Source organism: Eleutherodactylus coqui, chromosome 2 (genome assembly GCF_035609145.1).
Source record: "Eleutherodactylus coqui strain aEleCoq1 chromosome 2, aEleCoq1.hap1, whole genome shotgun sequence".
NCBI classification, from domain to species: domain Eukaryota; kingdom Metazoa; phylum Chordata; class Amphibia; order Anura; family Eleutherodactylidae; genus Eleutherodactylus; species Eleutherodactylus coqui.
Genome location: NC_089838.1, coordinates 313,263,272 through 313,288,842, shown reverse-complemented (window position 1 = coordinate 313,288,842; position 25,571 = coordinate 313,263,272). Strand labels below are relative to the sequence as shown.

At 38.8% G+C, this 25,571-nt stretch overlaps 1 protein-coding gene across 2 annotated transcripts in view; it reads right to left on the bottom strand.

Moving 5' to 3' along the window:
• Positions 1-25,571, bottom strand: part of PDE4A (phosphodiesterase 4A) — a 267,489-nt gene that overhangs the window by 29,127 nt on the left and 212,791 nt on the right. For both annotated transcript variants that reach the window (XM_066593577.1, XM_066593578.1), the window contains exon 7: positions 1,655-1,748. In XM_066593577.1, the coding sequence (XP_066449674.1) occupies positions 1,655-1,748 (94 nt within the window). The remainder of the gene's footprint in view (positions 1-1,654; positions 1,749-25,571) is intronic.

Genomic DNA, 25,571 nt, shown 5'->3' with positions numbered 1-25,571 from the left:
GTCCGGCAGGGTATTCTTACTGCAGATTACTGGCTGCTCTGTTGTCGGGGGGCTTCTCCAGAATGTCACATACTGCAGTACTGGCTCTAGCCAGCAGATGGTGCCATTGTATAATGGCAGAAAGAGAAAGCCCCCTAGGAAACGCTGAATCCAAATTAGGATTGCAAAGGGTTAAAGCTCACCAAGGGGGCCAGGGAGCATGGGACTGTCTGCTACCGCCATGTCTGGCCTACTCCTAGCTGCAGCAGACAACGCAGGCTTCATGAAACCATCCCGATTATGTATTGTGTGTTGCAGGACGAGATGGGGCGGTGGAGAGAAGAGATCGTGCCATATGGTGAGCCTCAAACAATTCTTTAGTGAGGAATCTTTCAGAGGAACAGTATAAGAGGTGGTCTGTTACTGGCGGCAGCATGTATGGCAATGGCGCTCTGTTACTGGTGGCAGTATGTATGGCAATGGCGCTCTGTGTGCTTGGCTTTCACAGTCTATAGTAATCTCACTCCCCAGGCATTACACATCGGGCAGAACTCGGCTCTTTCTCACTGGCAATTACTCGGCACGTGACATGGATAACACCGCGATGCCGACTAGGCAACAACCCATCTTACGCTGACAAACCGCGTAACCATGCTGGGATCACGTCTCATCGTCACTCTCTTCGCTTTGCGCAATAACCACTATTTGAAGGGTTATACCCAAAATCGACGTATCACCTATCCATGGCGAAGCTGATGAAAGTCTGATTGCTGGGGTTATCACCACTAAGACCCCCACCAATCCCGAGAGAGGGTCCCGTGTCCCCCTTTCCTTCTCACTGCGAGCTAAATGCACCCCCTGGAGTAAGATGGGGAGACTGAATGGAATAGCAGTCAAGCATGCGGTGGTGCTCCATTCATTTTTAATGGGACTGCCAGAGATAGCCGAGCGCTTGTACTTGTCCATTTCCATCAGCCCCATTGAGGATGAATGGAGCGGTACTGCACATGCTCGACCGCCAATCCATACAATCTTTACATCACTGTGGGTGGACGCAGTGAGCCTGCAGTGAGGAAGAGAGGGACATGGGACCCCGTTCTTAGGATCAGTGAGGGTCTCAGTGAAACAACCCCCACCAATCAAACTTTCATCACCTATCTCATGGTTAGGTAATAAAAGATGATTTTGGGGACACCCCCTTAAGTCACTCCCATAAGGAAACACAAGCCACGCCCCATTAATATACACAGATGCCCATGTCATATCCGCTGTGTTCCATTACAACTTGTTTATTCATCTCTCTTAAAGTGACAGTGTTAACAACTAGAATACCTTCTAAATGTCAATAATCCATGCACAGACCCAAAACCTGGATAGACTTCTGCTACATTCTCTGACCGATGCATAACATCTCCTTTACCTCTATATCACTGGTTAAATTAACTACAACAGCATATAAACCCCCGACTAGAATTCTAGCTAGGCTTTCCTACACCTAGGGCAAAGGTTCGATTCACTGTCCTAGCCCTGGATCTAATTACCATGGGCAAGGTATGGCGGCTTGTTGGCACCCCAAGCAGAAGCCCCCCACCCAGTTACACCTCTGCCCCTTACAAGAAGGCAAGTGTAAATACATCACAAGCCAAGCTATAGGCACGCTGGAAGCGTTACTTACCGAGAAAGGTGTTGGAAATGTATTCTGAGACCTGGTTTCCGGAGCGGCTCATCTCAGACAAGTGGGAGAGCTCACGGTTCAGCATTCTCTTGAACTGCAAGTCAAAGGATAAAGCATTAAGAGTAAAGAACAGAGAAGCAAAAATGAGCCAAAGCAGAATCTCCTCAAAGACAGATGTAAAAGAGGTGAGCTAGTCAAGTAGTTTTACCAAGTTCTCCAAAGTTACACAGTGGGCTTTGTCATTTTTCGTAGGGTTGATAGTACAATCTGTGATGAAGCCATCATCAGGTATATTTGGCCTAAATATTGGGTCATTCTGCTCATTACATTGTAGGACGAGGGACGGACATTAACGTCTATGGTTATACAGTTGCACAGCAGGTGTGATTGCAGTCGATCGCAAATTCTAAAGATATGTTGCAGTCGCCCTCCGTAGACTTCAAGGAAAATCATCCAAATCCCATTGCCCTCCAGGGGAAGAATAGTAACTTCCTATCCCGAAGGACATAAATGTGGCTTCATTTTATTTGCACTAATAACAGATCATTTACAAAGTGATCATTTGCACATCATTAATCCTGCCGGCTTGTCACACATCCACACACAGTACATATAAGATCCAGCGACTCCCACCTTGATGTATCCCCAGGACACGGAGCGCAGGTAGTTGGTATCTGGCATGGTGACCGTTGTGTGAGATCTCTATGTCCTCCGTCGCCTACTCTGTTACTCTTCTTACTACATTCCCATATTCTCAGCGATTCATCGTCTCCTCTTATTCCCCCACATCTGGAATCCTAGTGGCAGCGGCGGCGGTGTGCAGGTACAGACTACAGCCCCCTCACTGCCATCTCATCACCATTCATAACCCAGCACTTCGACCCATCTCTTCAGTCTCGGACATCAGACTGTAATTTTCACTGACACTCTCTTTTCCTAGCCCAATCTCTCTTCTCTTGCAGATCACTGTCTCTCTGATGTCTCATACTCTCTCAAACATGTCTCTTTCCTCAGTCTCTAAGCATCTCTTTCCTCAGTCCCTCTCCTTCTGGAGCCCCCTGCCTCTTTTCTCATTCGCTCTTCTCTCTTCTCTCACACCCCCACGTCTGAGTCTTCTGCTTCCTTGTAGAGACCTCTGTCTCCTTGCTCACACTAGTCCCCCCTTTCCCGTCTTCCTATCTCTTTCTTCCCTCACACCCGTATTTCCCAGTATAGCCCCTTTCCTCTTCTTTTCTTGGATAACAGTTTTTCCCTTTTTCCAGGTTTCTTCCAAAGTTGTGGCTCTCGTCTTCTAGAGCAGAGAAGCTGCAGTCTCTCCTTATCCTGAAGTCTCTGGCGTCTTGGACGGCAATGCTATATACCCAGCACAGTAGACGTCTTAGATCCCCGCTGACTTCTATTAGGTCCATTCATCCGGGGAAGATTCTCAGAGTCCTTCCTATATTCTCTCATCCTCATTTCCTACTGTGACTACTCCCTCTATCTGACACAAGTGTCCTTGTTTTCCCGATCCCTCCTTACTCCCCTCCTCCTGCTTCCTCCTCCTCCTTTATACTATCCCGTCTGCTGCATTTGTCACCAGGAACATACAGAAGGAAGGTGACACGACGAAGGTCCCAGTGCTGATCTATACAATCTACGACTTATACATGTGTAGCTACAATATAAAGTATACCACACAAACAATATATATAATAGAGAGTATCCATATGCTGCTAATATTCACACCGCACCGTATAATGATATATCTATATACTGCTAATAATCACACCGCACTGTATAATGATATATCTATACACTGCTAATAATCACACCACACTGTATAATGATATATCTATACACTGCTAATAATCACACCGCACTGTATAATGATATATCTATACACTGCTAATAATCACACTGCACTGTATAATGATATATCTATACACTGCTAATAATCACACCACACTGTATAATGATATATCTATACACTGCTAATAATCACACCGCACTGTATAATGATATATCTATACACTGCTAATAATCACACCGCACTGTATAATGATATATCTATACACTGCTAATAATCACACCGCACTGTATAATGATATAGCTATACACTGCTAATAATCACACCGCACTGTATAATGATATATCTATACACTGCTAATAATCACACCACACTGTATAATGATATATCTATACACTGCTAATAATCACACCGCACTGTATAATGATATATCTATACACTGCTAATAATCACACCGCACTGTATAATGATATATCTATACACTGCTAATAATCACACCGCACTGTATAATGATATATCTATATACTGCTAATAATCACACCGCACTGTATAATGATATATCTATACACTGCTAATAATCACACCGCACTGTATAATGATATATCTATACACTGCTAATAATCACACCACACTGTATAATGATATATATATATATATATATATATATATATATATATATATATACATACACATACACACACTGCTAATAATCACACCGCACTGTATAATGATATATCTATACACTGCTAATAATCACACCGCACTATATAATGATATATCAATATACTGGTAATAATCACACCGCACTGTCTAATGATATATCTATACACTGCTAATAATCACATCGCACCATATAATGATATATCTATACACTGCTAATAATCACACCGCACTGTATAATGATATATCTATACACTGCTAATAATCACACCGCACTGTATAATGATATATCTATACAGTGCTAATAATCACACCCCACTGTATAATGATATATCTATATACTGCTAATAATCACACCGCACTGTATAATGATATATCTATACACTGCTAATAATCACACCGCACCATATAATGATATATCTATACAGTGCTAATAATCACACCACACTGTATAATGATATATCTATATACTGCTAATAATCCCACCGCACTGTATAATGATATATCTATATACTGCTAATAATCACACCGCACTGTATAATGATATATCTATACACTGCTAATAACCACACCGCACTGTATAATGATATATCTATACATTGCTAATAATCACACCGCACGGTAGAATGATATATCTATACACTGCTAATAATCACACCGCACCGTATAATGATATATCTATATACTGCTAATAATCACACCGCACTGTATAATGATATATCTATACACTGCTAATAATCACACCGCACTGTATAATGATATATCTATATACTGCTAATAATCACACCGCACTGTATAATGATATATCTATACACTGCTAATAATCACACTGCACTGTATAATGATATACCTATACACTGCTAATAATCACACCGCACTGTATAATGATATATCTATCCACAGCTAATAATCACACTGCACTGTATAATGATATATCTATACACTGCTAATAATCACACCGCACTGTATAATGATATATCTATACACTGCTAATAATAAAACTGCACTGTATAATGATATATCTATATACTGCTAATAATCACAACGCACCGTATAATGATATATCTGTACACTGATAATAATCACACCGCACTGTATAATAATACATCTATATACTGCTAATAATCACACCGCACTGTACAATGATATATCTATACACTGCTAATAATCACACCGCACTGTATAATGATATATCTATACACTGCTAATAATCACACCGCACCGTATAATGATATATCTATACACTGCTAATAATCACACCGCACCGTATAATGATATATCTATACACTGCTAATAATCACACCGCACCGTATAATGATATATCTATACACTGCTAATAATCACACCGCACCGTATAATGATATATCTATACACTGCTAATAATCACACCACACTGTATAATGATATATCTATACACTGCTAATAATCACACCGCTCTGTATAATGATATATCCATACACTGCTAATAATCACACCGCACCGTATAATGATAAATCTATATACTGCTAATAATCACACCGCACCGTATAATGATAAATCTATATACTGCTAATAATCACACCGCACTGTATAATGATATATCTATACACTGCTAATAATCACACCGCACTGTATAATGATATATCTATACACTGCTAATAATCACACCGCTCTGTATAATGATATATCCATACACTGCTAATAATCACACCGCACCGTATAATGATAAATCTATATACTGCTAATAATCACACCGCACTGTATAATGATAAATCTATATACTGCTAATAATCACACCACACTGTATAATGATATATCTATACACTGCTAATAATCACACCACACTGTATAATGATAAATCTATATACTGCTAATAATCACACCACACTGTATAATGATATATCTATACACTGCTAATAATCACACCACACTGTATAATGATATATCTATACACTGCTAATAATCACACCGCACCGTATAATGATATATCTATACACTGCTAATAATCACAGCACACTGTATAATGATATATCTATATACTGCTAATAATCACACCGCACGGTATAATGATATATCTATACACTGCTAATAATCACACCACACTGTATAATGATATATATATATATATATATATATATATATATATATACACTGCTAATAATCACACCGCACTGTATAATGATATATCTATACACTGCTAATAATCACACCGCACTGTATAATGATATATGTATATACTGCTAATAATCACACCGCTCTGTATAATGATATATCTATACACTGCTAATAATCACACCGCACTGTATAATGATATATCTGTACACTGCTAATAATCACATCGCAATGTATAATGATATATCTATACACTGCTAATAATCACACTGCACTGTATAATGATATATCTATACACTGCTAATAATCACACCGCACTGTATAATGATATATCTATACACTGCTAATAATCACACCGCACTGTATAATGATATATCTATACACTGCTAATAATCACACCGCTCTGTATAATGATATATCTATACACTGCTAATAATCACACAGCACTGTATAATGATATATCTATATACTGCTAATAATCACACCGCACTGTATAATGATATATCTATACTGCTAATAATCACACCACACCGTATAATGATATATCTATACACTGCTAATAATCACACCGCACTGTATAATGATATATCTATACACTGCTAATAATCACACAGCACTGTATAATGATATATCTATATACTGCTAATAATCACACCGCACCGTATAATGATATATCTATACACTGCACTGTATAACGATATATCTATATACTGCTAATAATCACACCGCACTGTATAATGATATATCTATATACTGCTAATAATCACACTGCACTGTATAATGATATATATATACACTGCTAATAATCACACTGCACTGTATAATGATATATCTATATACTGCTAATAATCACACCACACTGTATAATGATATATCTATACACTGCTAATAATCACACCGCACTGTATAATGATATATCTATACACTGCTAATAATCACACCGCACTGTATAATGATATATCTATACACTGCTAATAATCACACCGCACTGCATAATGATATATCTATATACTGCTAATAATCACACCGCACCGTATAATGATATATCTATACACTGCTAATAATCACACTGTACTGTATGATATATCTATACACTGCTAATCATCACACCACACTGTATAATGATATATCTATATACTGCTAATAATCACACCGCACCGTATAATGATATATCTATACACTACTAATAATCACACCGCACTGTATAATGATATATCTGTACACTGCTACTAATCACACCGCACTGTATAATGATATATCTATACACTGCTAATAATCACACTGCACAGTATAATGATATATCTATACACTGCTAATAATCACACCGCACTGTATAATGATATATCCATGCACTGCTAATAATCACACCGCACTGTATAATGATATATCTATACACTGCTAATAATCACACCGCACAGTATAATGATATATCTATACACTGCTAATAATCACACCGCACTGTATAATGATATATCTATACACTGCTAATAATCACACCGCACTGTATAATGATATATCTATATACTGCTAATAATCACACCACACCGTATAATGATATATCTATACACTGCTAATAATCACATCACACAGTATAATGATATATCTATACACTACTAATAATCACACCGCACTGTATAATGATATATCTATACACTGCTAATAATCACACCGCACTGTATAATGATATATCTATATACTGCTAATAATCACACCGCACTGTATAATGATATATCTATACACTGCTAATAATCACACTGTACTGTATAATGATATATCTATACACTGCTAATAATCACACCGCACCATATAATGATATATCTATACACTGCTAATAATCACACTGCACTGTATAATGATATATCTATACACTGCTAATAATCACACCGCACCATATAATGATATATCTATACACTGCTAATAATCACACCGCACTGTATAATGATATATCTGTACACTGCTAATAATCACACCACACTGTATAATGATATATCTATATACTGCTAATAATCACACCACACTGTATAATGATATATCTATATACTGCTAATAATCACACTGCACTGTATAATGATATATCTATACACTGCTAATAATCACACCGCACTCTATAATGATATATCTATACACTGCTAATAATCACACCGCACTGTATAATGATATATCTATATACTGCTAATAATCACATCGCACTGTATAATGATATATCTATACACTGCTAATAATCACACCGCACTGTATAATGATATATCTATGCACTGCTAATAATCACACCGCACTGTATAATGATATATCTATGCACTGCTAATAATCACACCGCACTGTATAATGATATATCTATACACTGCTAATAATCACACCGCACTGTATAATGATATATCTATACACTGCTAATAATCACACCGCACTGTATAATGATATATCTATACACTGCTAATCATCACACCACACTGTATAATGATATATCTATATACTGCTAATAATCACACCGCACTGTATAATGATATATCTATACACTGCTAATAATCACACCACACTGTATAATGATATATCTATACACTGCTAATAATCACACCACACTGTATAATGATATATCTATACACTGCTAATAATCACACCACACTGTATAATGATATATGTATACACTGCTAATAATCACACCGCACTGTATAATGATATATCTGTACACTGCTACTAATCACACCGCACTGTATAATGATATATCTATACACTGCTAATAATCACACTGCACAGTATAATGATATATCTATACACTGCTAATAATCACACCGCACTGTATAATGATATATCCATGCACTGCTAATAATCACACCGCACTGTATAATGATATATCTATACACTGCTAATAATCACACCGCACAGTATAATGATATATCTATACACTGCTAATAATCACACCGCACTGTATAATGATATATCTATACACTGCTAATAATCACACCGCACTGTATAATGATATATCTATATACTGCTAATAATCACACCACACCGTATAATGATATATCTATACACTGCTAATAATCACATCACACAGTATAATGATATATCTATACACTACTAATAATCACACCGCACTGTATAATGATATATCTATACACTGCTAATAATCACACCGCACTGTATAATGATATATCTATATACTGCTAATAATCACACCGCACTGTATAATGATATATCTATACACTGCTAATAATCACACTGTACTGTATAATGATATATCTATACACTGCTAATAATCACACCGCACCATATAATGATATATCTATACACTGCTAATAATCACACTGCACTGTATAATGATATATCTATACACTGCTAATAATCACACCGCACCATATAATGATATATCTATACACTGCTAATAATCACACCGCACTGTATAATGATATATCTGTACACTGCTAATAATCACACCACACTGTATAATGATATATCTATATACTGCTAATAATCACACCACACTGTATAATGATATATCTATATACTGCTAATAATCACACTGCACTGTATAATGATATATCTATACACTGCTAATAATCACACCGCACTCTATAATGATATATCTATACACTGCTAATAATCACACCGCACTGTATAATGATATATCTATATACTGCTAATAATCACATCGCACTGTATAATGATATATCTATACACTGCTAATAATCACACCGCACTGTATAATGATATATCTATGCACTGCTAATAATCACACCGCACTGTATAATGATATATCTATGCACTGCTAATAATCACACCGCACTGTATAATGATATATCTATACACTGCTAATAATCACACCGCACTGTATAATGATATATCTATACACTGCTAATAATCACACCGCACTGTATAATGATATATCTATACACTGCTAATCATCACACCACACTGTATAATGATATATCTATATACTGCTAATAATCACACCGCACTGTATAATGATATATCTATACACTGCTAATAATCACACCACACTGTATAATGATATATCTATACACTGCTAATAATCACACCACACTGTATAATGATATATCTATACACTGCTAATAATCACACCACACTGTATAATGATATATCTATAGCCTTATATCACACCGCACTGTATAATGATATATCTATATACTGCTAATAATCACCCCGCACTGTATAATGATATATCTATACACTGCTAATAATCACACCGCACTGTATAATGATATATCTATATACTGCTAATAATCACCCCGCACTGTATAATGATATATCTATACACTGCTAATAATCACACCGCACTGTATAATGATATATCTATATACTGCTAATAATCACACCGCACTGCATAATGATATATCTATATACTGCTAATAATCACACCGCACCGTATAATGATATATCTATACACTGCTAATAATCACACTGTACTGTATGATATATCTATACACTGCTAATCATCACACCACACTGTATAATGATATATCTATATACTGCTAATAATCACACCGCACCGTATAATGATATATCTATACACTACTAATAATCACACCGCACTGTATAATGATATATCTGTACACTGCTACTAATCACACCGCACTGTATAATGATATATCTACACACTGCTAATAATCACACTGCACAGTATAATGATATATCTATACACTGCTAATAATCACACCGCACTGTATAATGATATATCTATACACTGCTAATAATCACACCGCACAGTATAATGATATATCTATACACTGCTAATAATCACACCGCACTGTATAATGATATATCTATACACTGCTAATAATCACACCGCACTGTATAATGATATATCTATATACTGCTAATAATCACACCACACCGTATAATGATATATCTATACACTGCTAATAATCACATCACACAGTATAATGATATATCTATACACTACTAATAATCACACCGCACTGTATAATGATATATCTATACACTGCTAATAATCACACCGCACTGTATAATGATATATCTATATACTGCTAATAATCACACCGCACTGTATAATGATATATCTATACACTGCTAATAATCACACTGTACTGTATAATGATATATCTATACACTGCTAATAATCACACTGTACTGTATAATGATATATCTATACACTGCTAATAATCACACCGCACCATATAATGATATATCTATACACTGCTAATAATCACACTGCACTGTATAATGATATATCTATACACTGCTAATAATCACACCGCACCATATAATGATATATCTATACACTGCTAATAATCACACCGCACTGTATAATGATATATCTGTACACTGCTAATAATCACACCACACTGTATAATGATATATCTATATACTGCTAATAATCACACCACACTGTATAATGATATATCTATATACTGCTAATAATCACACTGCACTGTATAATGATATATCTATACACTGCTAATAATCACACCGCACTCTATAATGATATATCTATACACTGCTAATAATCACACCGCACTGTATAATGATATATCTATATACTGCTAATAATCACATCGCACTGTATAATGATATATCTATACACTGCTAATAATCACACCGCACTGTATAATGATATATCTATGCACTGCTAATAATCACACCGCACTGTATAATGATATATCTATGCACTGCTAATAATCACACCGCACTGTATAATGATATATCTATACACTGCTAATAATCACACCGCACTGTATAATGATATATCTATACACTGCTAATAATCACACCGCACTGTATAATGATATATCTATACACTGCTAATCATCACACCACACTGTATAAGGATATATCTATATACTGCTAATAATCACACCGCACTGTATAATGATATATCTATACACTGCTAATAATCACACCACACTGTATAATGATATATCTATACACTGCTAATAATCACACCACACTGTATAATGATATATCTATAGCCTTATATCACACCGCACTGATAATGATATATCTATATACTGCTAATAATCACCCCGCACTGTATAATGATATATCTATACACTGCTAATAATCACACCGCACTGTATAATGATATATCTATATACTGCTAATAATCACACCACACTGTATAATGATATATATATATACACTGCTAATAATCACACCGCACTGTATAATGATATATCTATACACTGCTAATAATCACATCGCACTGTATAATGATATATCTATATACTGCTAATAATCACACTGCACTGTATAGTGATATATCTATACACTGCTAATAATCACACCACACTGTATAATGATATATCTATATACTGCTAATAATCACACCGCACTGTATAATGATATATCTATACACTGCTAAGAATCACACCGCACCGTATAGTGATATATCTATACACTGCTAATAATCACACCGCACTGTATAATGATATATCTATATACTGCTAATAATCACATCGCACTGTATAATGATATATCTATACACTGCTAATAATCACACCGCACTGTATAATGATATATCTATACACTGCTAATAATCACACCGCACTGTATAATGATATATCTATACACTGCTAATAATCACACCGCACTGTATAATGATATATCTATACACTGCTAATCATCACACCACACTGTATAAGGATATATCTATATACTGCTAATAATCACACCGCACTGTATAATGATATATCTATACACTGCTAATAATCACACCACACTGTATAATGATATATCTATACACTGCTAATAATCACACCACACTGTATAATGATATATCTATAGCCTTATATCACACCGCACTGTATAATGATATATCTATATACTGCTAATAATCACCCCGCACTGTATAATGATATATCTATACACTGCTAATAATCACACCGCACTGTATAATGATATATCTATATACTGCTAATAATCACACCACACTGTATAATGATATATATATACACTGCTAATAATCACACCGCACTGTATAATGATATATCTATACACTGCTAATAATCACATCGCACTGTATAATGATATATCTATATACTGCTAATAATCACACTGCACTGTATAGTGATATATCTATACACTGCTAATAATCACACCACACTGTATAATGATATATCTATATACTGCTAATAATCACACCGCACTGTATAATGATATATCTATACACTGCTAAGAATCACACCGCACCGTATAGTGATATATCTATACACTGCTAATAATCACACCGCACTGTATAATGATATATCTATACACTGCTAATAATCACACCGTACTGTATAATGATATATCTATACACTGCTAATAATCACACCGCACCGTATAATGATATACCTATACACTGCTAATAATCACACCGCACTGTATAATGATATATCTATACACTGCTAATAATCACACGGCACTGTATAATGATATATCTATACACTGCTAATAATCACACCGCACTGTATAATGATATATCTATACACTGCTAATAATCACACGGCACTGTATAATGATATATCTATACACTGCTAATAATCACACCGCACTGTATAATGATATATCTATACACTGCTAATAATCACACCGCACTGTATAATGATATATCTATATACTGCTAATAATCACACTGCACTGTATAATGATATATCTATATACTGCTAATAATCACACCGCACTGTATAATGATATATCTATACACTGCTAATAATCACACTGCACCGTATAATGATATATCTATACACTGCTAATAATCACACCGCACTGTATAATGATATATCTATATACTGCTAATAATCACACTGCACTGTATAATGATATATCTATATACTGCTAATAATCACACTGCACTGTATAATGATATATCTATATACTGCTAATAATCACACCGCACTGTATAATGATATATCTATACACTACCGTTCAAAAGTTTGGGGTCACCCAAACAATTTTGTGTTTTCCATGAAAAGTCACACTTATTCACCACCATGCGTTGTGAAATGAATAGAAAATAGAGTCAAGACATTGACAAGGTTAGAAATAATGATTTGTATTTGAAATAACATTGTTTTTACATCAAACTTTGCTTTCGTCAAAGAATCCTCCTTTTGCAGCAATTACAGCATTGCACACCTTTGACATTCTAGCTGTTAATTTGTTGAGGTAAGTTTGTGAAATTGCACCCCACGCTTCTAGAAGCATCTCCCACAAGTTGGATTGGTTGGATGGGCACTTCTGGCGTACCATACGGTCAAGCTGCTCCCACAACAGCTCAATGGGGTTCAGATCTGGTGACTGCGCTGGCCACTCCATTACCGATAGAATACCAGCTGCCTGCTTCTGCTGTAAATAGTTCTTGCACAATTTGGAGGTGTGTTTAGGGTCATTGTCCTGTTGTAGGATGAAATTGGTTCCAATCAAGCGCTGTCCACTGGGTATGGCATGGCGTTGCAAAATGGAGTGATAGCCTTCCTTATTCAGAATCCCTTTTACCCTGTACAAATCTCCCACCTTACCAGCACCAAAGCAACCCCAGACCATCACATTACCTCCACCATGCTTAACAGATGGCGTCAGGCATTCTTCCAGCATCTTTTCATTTGTTCTGCGTCTCACAAACGTTCTTCTTTGTGATCCAAACACCTCAAACTTGGATTCATCCGTCCACAACACTTTTTTCCAGTCTTCCTCTGTCCAATGTCTGTGTTCTTTTGCCCATCTTAATCTTTTTCTTTTATTGGCCAGTCTCAGATATGGCTTTTTCTTTGCCACTCTGCCCTGAAGCCCAAAATCCCGCAGCCGCCTCTTCACTGTAGATGTTGACACAGGTGTTTTGCGGGTACTATTTAATGAAGATGCCAGTTGGGTACCTGTGAGGCGTCTGTTTCTCAAACTAGAGACTCTAATGTGCTTATCCTCTTGCTTAGTTGTGCAACGCGGCCTCCCACTTCTTTTTCTACTCTGGTTAGAGCCTTCTGTCCTCTGAAGGAAGTAGTACACACCGTTGTAGGAAATCTTCAATTTCTTAGCAATTTCTCGCATGGAATAGCCTTCATTTCTAAGAACAAGAATAGACTGTCGAGTTTCAGATGAAAGTTCTCTTTTTCTGGCCATTTTGAGCGTTTAATTGACCCCACAAATGTGATGCTCCAGAAACTCAATCTGCTCACAGGAAGGTCAGTTTTGTAGCTTCTGTAACGAGCTAGACTGTTTTCAGATGTGTGAACATGATTGCACAAGGGTTTTCTAATCATCAATTAGCCTTCTGAGCCAATGAGCATAGTTGCTCATAGTTGGAGTGATAGTTGCTGGAAATGGGCCTCTATACACCTTTGTAGATATTGCACAAAAAAACAGACATTTGCAGCTAGAATAGTCATTTACCACATTAGCAATGTATAGAGTGCATTTGTTTAAAGTTAGGACTAGTTTAAAGTTATCTTCATTGAAAAGTACAGTGCTTTTCCTTCAAAAATAAGGACATTTCAATGTGACCCCAAACTTTTGAACGGTAGTGTATCTATACACTGCTAATAATCACACCGCACTGTATAATGATATATCTATACACTGCTACTAATCACACCGCACTGTATAATGATATATCTGTATACTGCTAATAATCACACCGCACTGTATAATGATATATCTATATACTGCTAATAATCACACTGCACAGTATAATGCTATATCTATACACTGCTAATAATCACACCGCACTGTATAATGATATATCTATATACTGCTAATAATCACACCACACTGTATAATGATATATCTATACACTGCTAATAATCACACTGCACAGTATAATGATATATCTATATACTGCTAATAATCACACCGCACTGTATAATGATATATCTATACACTGCTAATAATCACACCGCACTGTATAATGATATATCTATACACTGCTAATAATCACACCGCACCGTATAATGATATATCTATATACTGCTAATAATCACACCGCACTGTATAATGATACATCTATATACTGCTAATAATCACACCGCACTGTATAATGATATATCTACATACTGCTAATAATCACACCGCACCGTATAATGATATATCTATACACTGCTAATAATCACACCACACTGTATAATGATATATCTATATACTGCTAATAATCACACCGCACTGTATAATGATACATCTATATACTGCTAATAATCACACCGCACTGTATAATGATATATCTACATACTGCTAATAATCACACCGCGCTGTATAATGATATATCTATACACTGCTAATAATCACACCGCACCGTATAATGATCTATAAACACTGCTAATAGTCACCTAACTTTTTCAGACTATTTCCTGTTAATAAGTGTTTTTTTCCTGACTACTTCAATACAAAATTCTGTCCTCACAACTCTGTGCGAAGGTTATTTAAAAGTAGCAGTCGGGGAACGGAGAATAAAAAACTTCCAAGTCACTTAATATTGTTCACGCACTGTTTATTCAATTACTTATTTATAGACTCCAGCAGCGCTGTAAAGCTGTAACACAACTGCAGTTCTATCTTCAGTGGTCGAGACCCCCACAAGTACTGCGCACCAGTCACAGCTTAGAAGGGTGGTCTCATTTGCACAACCCTTTCCTCACGCTCTATCAGGCTTTTGCGGACGTCACAGATGGGATTCTCCAGCAAATGTCAATTTGCTCTGTAAAATCATCTGTTTGTTATCGGTGAGAGAAGCCCTTTATTTGGTGTGAAGCAAAGAACAGGCAGTTGTTGGAAACATATTATGACATTTTGATTAGAGACTGCCAGAAGGCAAGAGATTTGAATCTCAATTGGAAACAGGTCTTATGGTCTGTCAATAGCAAGGCTTCGAAATGCTACTAGCCTACACCTGCAAGAACACCCCAATCATGCTTCATCCTGTGGGATGGCATCTTCCCGTAGGCTTCGATAGCCTTGTGAAAGTACTTCAAAGGGATGAAGCAAAATACAGGGAAATGCTGGAGGAGAACTTGGGAGTAAGCTTATTTTACAGACCTCCAATCTAAGAGACAGAAGAATGCAGGGGCAGACATACCCCTTGTGCAGGTGATTCGTCTCCACAGAGGCCCACAAGGAGAGAAGGCCCCAAAGTCAAGTTGACCGCCCCCCCCCTTCATGTCCCACCGCTGACTCGCTGGATCACCAGTTTCTAACCTCCAGCTTCTGAAGCTCGGGTCCAGTAGAAGTATAGGAAGACCTATCGCTTCATCTCACACAGTCCTTGCTCACCGCTGAGTGGCCACGGGTGGGATGGAATATCGAGAGCGAGATTGCGCCGTGGCGGAGCACTAATGTCACTGCGATTTTCCACGATGAACCTATCTTACGCCCAATGCCCAATTTTGATAGCGGAAAATCCGCGTAGTAACAAAATCGCGGCATGTCCTATCTCTGTGCGAGCCTCACACAGGCTCGCACCGAAACGTGTAGAGAGAGAAGACGCCGGACAGATAAGCGAGAGGTCACAGTAGGGGCACGGGTCGGATCCCGCTGTGAGAATCTCGCAGTTGGAATCCAACCCGACCGTATACATGAGGCCTTAGTGATAGGTTCATTGCGGCATTTTTTTTCTGCTCGTGTACTTTGGGCTGCGCTTTCCATAGTTATCCTATGGAAAGCGTGTCGTGCGTGCTCCGCATGCGATTTATCGCCGTGGATCACGCTATGACAGATCACCCATGGACACTCGGCCTTACACTCCCCACAATGTGCCAATCATACTTCCTCCCCTGACCTCCAATACAGTGTATGCAGGAGACAGGGGAGGAGTTATGAGCACACCAGCTATAGAAGGGTCTGCATGAGAAGAGGCGACACCCAAGTCTTCCAATACTGCTGCCAGATGTTACTGGACAGGGCCTGTAGGCTGCAGGGGTCACTAATACTGTGCAGGGCCACAGAGGGGGGCTTTTTATTGGTGCGGGGACACCAATAATAGGAGATGTTAACTTTATGTAAAAACAGAGAAGAGGAGGTAGCGGCAGGATGGAGATAGTCGGATAAGAAAAGTCATGGCTGATAGAAGTCTTCATGGCGATCTGGGCCCAGATAACAAAAAAATTAAAATGGATGTCATCGCAGGAGATGTCACCTGTGATTACTGGAGGTAACAGCACTGTCATCACTGTGTAGAATTAGCATCTGCATATTCTATAGCGACTGTGTTATTCAGAGGTACACTAGAGCTGAACCGCTGTATCTAAGCTCACTGGGTTGTCTTAAAGTGTGTATATCATTTTTCAGGGGTAGTGGGGGGTGGCAGGCACATTGATTCTACTGGGGCCCTCTGCACTCTGTAAGCCATTCATCCAGGGGCAGGCACAATGTTGGACTGGAAAGATCAAAGTCTAGTCCTCAATCGAACTGAGAATTTGTGGCTGGACGTATAAAGACATTTCGCAGCCGTCTTTTTTGTTGTTGGTCAATATGAAAAAGACATTTTGACACCAGCACTGCAGCGTCTCTCCAATCAAAATGCAGTATTACACTAGTAGTCGATTAAAGTCACTAGATGTCCATGAAATATTACATGGTGATTTCAAGATCTCCAGAACAAGAACTAAGCTGCTCTTCACTCCGACTAATAGAGGAAGGTTGAGTTGGAGACCTTCCCCTAGTACAGCCATAAACTCGAATAGGACTTGGGTTATTCTAATGGGATATTCTATTTAATGGGATAACTCTGCCAGAACTGAAAATTTAGTTTTGCTTGGATGATATACGTTCTAGGTTCTCTATTGGTTGTATATGTAGCTCAGAGAGTATATTCTGTATCTCTTGGAGGTACTTGCAGCGTATTCATGCTTTATACTTGGGTAGTTGCAGCACATTGGATGCTCATAGGCTTAGATGTCTTTGAAGGGGTTGTCCCACCAAAACAAGTTATTTCATGTTCACAGAATAAGGGATTTGTTGATCAGTGTGTGTCCGACAGCAAGGATCCCTACTGATCCCCAAAACGGGGTCTGGAGTGCCCTGCAATGCCGGTAGTGGTGGTTGCATGCACCATTGCTTCATTTTAATTGGACCGCAAGAGTTCAAGCGCTCTGCTATCTCAGTCCTATTGAAATGAATGGCACAGTGTGCACATGTTCGACTGCCACTGCCTTCATTGAGGTCAGCTGCAAACCTCCTTCACAGGACCTAAAGGGGCCACAGCACTTAGACCCCCACTGATCAACAAAGTATCCCTGAATCTGTAGAGAGCAAAGAAGTTAACTTCATAGAACAATCCTTTTAAGGTATTTTTCATGCTTCCCTCATAAGTATATGGAATCCAATGCACAAACTACTAGCAGCTAAAGCGCAATTACGGATGTGTGTGCCTAGAGTTGCTCTATGGTATTGGAAAGCACAGATACAGCATTACCAAGAGTATCCAAATGGATTGGCGAGTTGTGGGGGTATATAGGAATGGACATGCATTCAGCCTATGGTATTAACACCATTAAAACATTATTGTACCCAGATAAACCCATGGGGAAACACATCAGCTCGACAAAGCATGCATTTAGTAGTGGGGGCACTTTTTTGGCAGGATGGTCGAACTTGAGGGATACACTAGGGAATACTGTATATAAGCAGACTTCTCTTACTATTGGTGGCTACCTGTGAAAGAGAAAATTAATGAGCCTGCGATTGGACAACTGTGACTGAAAACACCACCACCCATGGAACAGGTTGCCACAGGAGGTGGTGAGTTCTCCTTCAATGGAAGTCTTCAAAACAGAGGCTGGACAGACATCTGTCTGGGATGATTTAGTGACTCCTGCATTGAGTAGGGGGTCAGACCCGATGACCCTGGAGGTCCCTTCCAACTCTACCATTTGATGATTCTCCTATAGTACCATAGGGTTGGCCTCTCGAGGTCTGAATTCTTACTCTTTGTTTATCTCTATGGATCTTATTTTGTATGCTAGGCTATGATGATACAGAATAAAAAGGTATTCTTTATCTAGGGGTGTAATTAGAGTCACAGTGAAGACTCTATTCCAAGATGCATACCTATAATGGAAGTCTCCAAGGTTGCCATGGACTCCCCTAGTAAACAAACGTGCTGTATATACTGTGCGGTATAGTTTTTGTTTTTTGTATTGTTCTGCTGCATAGAAAACCGTGATAGATTACACTTTTCTATACTGTGAAATGACAGATAGGCTAACACATACCAGCCCAGCCTATACCTAAAGCAAACTCACCTCACTCACACCCTATGGACACGTTTGGCATGCGTATAGAGAGTTTTTCCAGTTCCCATGCTGAATGTGTGACAAAAGACGTGTGAACAGAGCTTTATTTGGAGTAGAGAGCTCTTGGCCAAGAAACACTGAATTAGACACCTCACTATATGCTAGCTCATACTTTGAAAAGGACCTAGACGTTCTCTCTAAACCAGGAGAACACTCTTTACAGGCCGTATTAACTCAGCTACAAGAGATTCTTCCAAAAACAGCACCACACCTGTCTTCAGGTTGTGTTAGGTATTGCAGCTCAGCTCCATTAAAGTGAAGAGGGCTGAGGTGCAATACCACACACAACCAGAAGTAGCTATGTTTTTTCTAATCTTGGACATCCCCTTTGTGTTGTGTGTGGTTTCAGTTCCAAAAATGACCAACGTTTCAGGGTGTAGCAGATAGTTAGACCCGTTTTTAAAGGGATTGGATATGAAGGAACTAATAAATATCAGACTTTGGGGAAATCACAGTGCAGGTGGATTAAGAGACGGAGCACATATTGTGGTAACAGTCTTCACAACTGAATCAGTAGTATAGTCCCTTTAACTTTGCACACAGTTTCAGAACATTGTAACAGTTTTGATACTTTGGCAATACTGGTTTTTACTACTTATCAACACTGTTACTACTTGTTAGCCCTCGTGGAATCAAGTTTCAGGCTTCAGGCCTGGCATGACTGCATAGACATTCTCAACAGTTTACAATGGCATGCACTCACAGTCTTTTAATGGCGGACCTCCATGCTCTCTACAATACAGTAAGTCCATGACTGAGTTCCCACAGCTATGGCGGTCCGACTAACTGGGTGCTTTCAGCTTCTTACAGGAGGCTCCAGGGCTCTCCACAGCTCATGCTCTCAAACTGCACCCAACCACGTCCGCAGTAAGTTCCATGTCTTTTCTCATGGCTCATGACTCAGACCAAATCCAACCTTGCACAAACCTCTTGTACTTGCTGCTCACACCATCAGCGCACTCAACACAACATCACATTGTGTGCCATATAATATCTTTTGTACCAAACATAGCACACCATATGAAGCGAGATATGCCCTACCACTCAGCTATCAGACAAGACCTTTTGCATAATGTCCACAGGGGCCAGAACAGAGACTATCACAATAACCTAACTACATGGTTTCACACAATCATCATCAGTTCTATAATTACACCAGTTGTTACCACATTTCCAATAAACCTCAGCATCTACATAACTCCAATCACTATAGCATTTCCCTCAATAGACAGCATTGATATCTCTTTCCTCAATAAGCGGTATTCTACATCACCTCTCTAAATAAACCCCATCATATATAATATTTACTTAATTAAACAAGGTTAACTTTTTCAACACCTTTACATGACTGCTGAAAAATCTCCTGGAGGTGAAGATTATTTTTGACTGAAGTTTCCATTTTGAAGGAGTACAAGAAATTTACAATCATTACTGAAATTAATAATTCTAACATTTATCCAGCTGCACTATAAAAGATTTCTGCCACTTTTTATGAAATATATATATAATTTCCAAATATCACAGAAGTTGAAGATTCTTTGCAGTTCAGAAATTTCGAACATTGTTGATGGGAAGTAGAGCCTTTATAGAATCCAGCAGAACCTTCTATATGAAAGAGAACCTGACCAGACTGATTCTCTCTCATTCTGGAGATATCATGCGTAACTCTTAATTGGAAAAGGAAATGGTTCTTGAAAGAACAGAGTAAATACTTTAAATACTGTAGATGGTCAACAAGGTGGATGGATACGTCACAAAGGACAAAAATAGAACTATTTCTTATACAGTCACCATATCTATCTGGAAGAAAAGGTGAAGAAATGATGTAAAAGGGAACAACATAGATTAGAAGATGAAGGCAACAAAAAAATGAAGACAGAGGGCATGAAGGAAGCAGAAAGGAACAAAAATGATGATCAGGAAGATGAACTGGAATGAAATAAAGAAAGTATTCTGAAGAGGAAAATTAAATAGGACAGCAAAGAAGAAGAACAGTAAGACGACACGAAGGAAGAAATGAAGAAGGAAAAGAACAAAAATGAAGAGATGAAGAAAAACATGAAGAAATGTTGAGGAGGTAAAGGAAGAATAGGAAAAAGAAAAAAAAGATGAATAAGGAGGAGGAGGAGGAGGAGGAGGAAAGAGCAGAAGGAGGAGGAGTAGGAAGAAGTAGACTGAAGAAGGAAAAAGCTGCAGAAGTTGGAGGAGGAAGGAAGCAGAAAGACTGAAAAAGAAAGGAAGAAGGGAGAAGAGTAATAAGAAAAATAAGAGAAAAAAGAGGAAGTAAAAGAAGAAGAAAGAAGGCGGAAAAAGAGGTAAAGGAAGAAGGAAAAAGAAAGAAGAAAGAAAAAGTAGTAGAAGTAGGAGGGAGAATAAGGATTAAAATATAAAATGAAGCAAGAGGAGGAAAAATCAGAAGAAGCAAGATGAGGAAAAAGCAGAAGGAGGAGTAGAAAGCAGAAACAGAAGGAGTAAAAATGAGAAGACAAAGGAGGAGGAGGAGTAGAAAAGCGGAAGAAAAGAAAGGAAGAGGAGTAGAAATAATAATAAGGAGGAGGAGGAAGAAGATATGAGAAGGGGAAAAAGCTAAAGTTGGAGGAGAAGGAAGAAGAAGGAAGAAGAAAGAAGGAAGAAACAGAAGACGACAGGAAGGAACAATGGAGAAGAGTCATAGGAAAAATAAGAGGGAAAAAAGAAGAGGAAAAGGAGTATGAAAAGGTATTAGAAGGAAAGGGGAGAATGAGGAGAAAAATATGAAGAAAGAGGACAAAAAAAGAAGAAACAAAAAGCAGCAGAAGAAGGAGGAGTTGGACCAGAAGAAGCAGAAGAAGGAGGAGTTGGACCAGAAGAAGCAGAAGGAGGAGTTGGACCAGAAGAAGCAGAAGGAGGAAGAGGGGCAGAAGCAGAAGGAGGAGCAGAAGAAGAAGGAGGAGGAGCAGAAGAAGAAGAAGGAGGAGGAGCAGAAGAAGAAGAAGGAGGAGGAGCAGAAGAAGCAGAAGAAGAAGGAGGAGGACCAAAAGAAGGAGGAGCAGAAAGCAGAATAAGGAGTACAAGAAGGAGAAGAGAGTAGAAGGAGGAGGAGGAGGAGGAGGAGAGGAGAGCAGAAGGCGGAGGAGGAGGAAGGCGGCAGAGGAAAGGAGGAGGAAGAAGAAAAAAGGAGAAAGAAGAAGAAAAAAGGAAAAAGAAAGGATGAGGAAACAGCAGAAGAAGTTGGAGCAGGAGGAGGAAACAGCAGAAGAAGTTGGAGCAGGAGGAGGAAACAGCAGAAGAAGTTGGAGCAGGAGGAGGAAACAGCAGAAGAAGTTGGAGCAGGAGGAGGAAACAGCAGAAGAAGTTGGAGCAGGAGGAGGAAACAGCAGAAGAAGTTGGAGCAGGAGGAGGAAACAGCAGAAGAAGTTGGAGCAGGAGGAGGAAACAGCAGAAGAAGTTGGAACAGGAGGAGGAAACAGCAGAAGAAGTTGGAGCAGGAGGAGGAAACAGCAGAAGAAGTTGGAGCAGGAGGAGGAAACAGCAGAAGAAGTTGGAGCAGGAGGAGGAAACAGCAGAAGAAGTTGGAGCAGGAGGAGGAAACAGCAGAAGAAGTTGGAGCAGGAGGAGGAAACAGCAGAAGAAGTTGGAGCAGGAGGAGGAAACAGCAGAAGAAGTTGGAGCAGGAGGAGGAAACAGCAGAAGAAGTTGGAGCAGGAGGAGGAAACAGCAGAAGAAGTTGGAACAGGAGGAGGAAACAGCAGAAGAAGTTGGAGCAGGAGGAGGAAACAGCAGAAGAAGTTGGAGCAGGAGGAGGAAACAGCAGAAGAAGTTGGAGCAGGAGGAGAAAAAAGCAGAAGAAGTTGGAGCAGGAGGAGGAAACAGCAGAAGAAGTTGGAGCAGGAGGAGAAAAAAGCAGAAGAAGTTGGAGCAGGAGGAGAAAAAAGCAGAAGAAGTTGGAGCAGGAGGAGAAAAAAGCAGAAGAAGTTGGAGCAGGAGGAGAAAAAAAGCAGAAGAAGTTGGAGCAGGAGGAGAAAAAAAGCAGAAGAAGTTGGAGCAGGAGGAGAAAAAAAAGCAGAAGAAGGAGGAGGAGGAGAGGAGAGCAGAAGGCGGAGGAGGAGGAGGAAGAAGGCAGAGGAAAGGAGGAGGAAGAAGAAGAAAAAAGGAAAAAGAAAGGATGAGGAAACAGCAGAAGAAGTTGGAGCAGGAGGAGGAAACAGCAGAAGAAGTTGGAGCAGGAGGAGGAAACAGCAGAAGAAGTTGGAGCAGGAGGAGGAAACAGCAGAAGAAGTTGGAGCAGGAGGAGGAAACAGCAGAAGAAGTTGGAGCAGGAGGAGGAAACAGCAGAAGAAGTTGGAGCAGGAGGAGGAAACAGCAGAAGAAGTTGGAGCAGGAGGAGGAAACAGCAGAAGAAGTTGGAGCAGGAGGAGGAAACAGCAGAAGAAGTTGGAGCAGGAGGAGGAAAAAGCAGAAGAAGTTGGAGCAGGAGGAGGAAAAAGCAGAAGAAGTTGGAGCAGGAGGATGAAAAAGCAGAAGAAGTTGGAGCAGGAGGAAGAAAAAGCAGAAGAAGTTGGAGCAGAAGGAGGAAACAGCAGAAGAAGTTGGAGCAGGAGGAGAAAAAAAGCAAAAGAAGTTGGAGCAGGAGGAGAAAAAAAGCAGAAGAAGTTGGAGCAGGAGGAGAAAAAAAGCAGAAGAAGGAGGAGGAGGACAGGAGAGCAGAAGGCGGAGGAGGAGGAGGAAGAAGGCAGAGGAAAGGAGGAGGAAGAAGAAAAAAGGAAAAAGAAAGGATGAGGAAACAGCAGAAGAAGTTGGAGCAGGAGTAGGAAACAGCAGAAGAAGTTGGAGCAGGAGGAGGAAACAGCAGAAGAAGTTGGAGCAGGAGGAGAAAAAAGCAGAAGTTGGAGCAGGAGGAGGAAAAAGCAGAAGTTGGAGCAGAAGGAGGAAAAAACAGAAGAAGTTGGAGCAGAAGGAGGAAACAGCAGAAGAAGTTGGAGCAGGAGGAGAAAAAAAAGGAGAAGAAGTTGGAGCAGGAGGAGAAAAAAAAGCAGAAGAAGTTGGAGCAGGAGGAGAAAAAAAAGCAGAAGAAGTTGGAGCAGGAGGAGAAAAAAAGCAGAAGAAGTTGGAGCAGGAGGAGAAAAAAAGCAGAAGAAGTTGGAGCAGGAGGAGAAAAAAAAGCAGA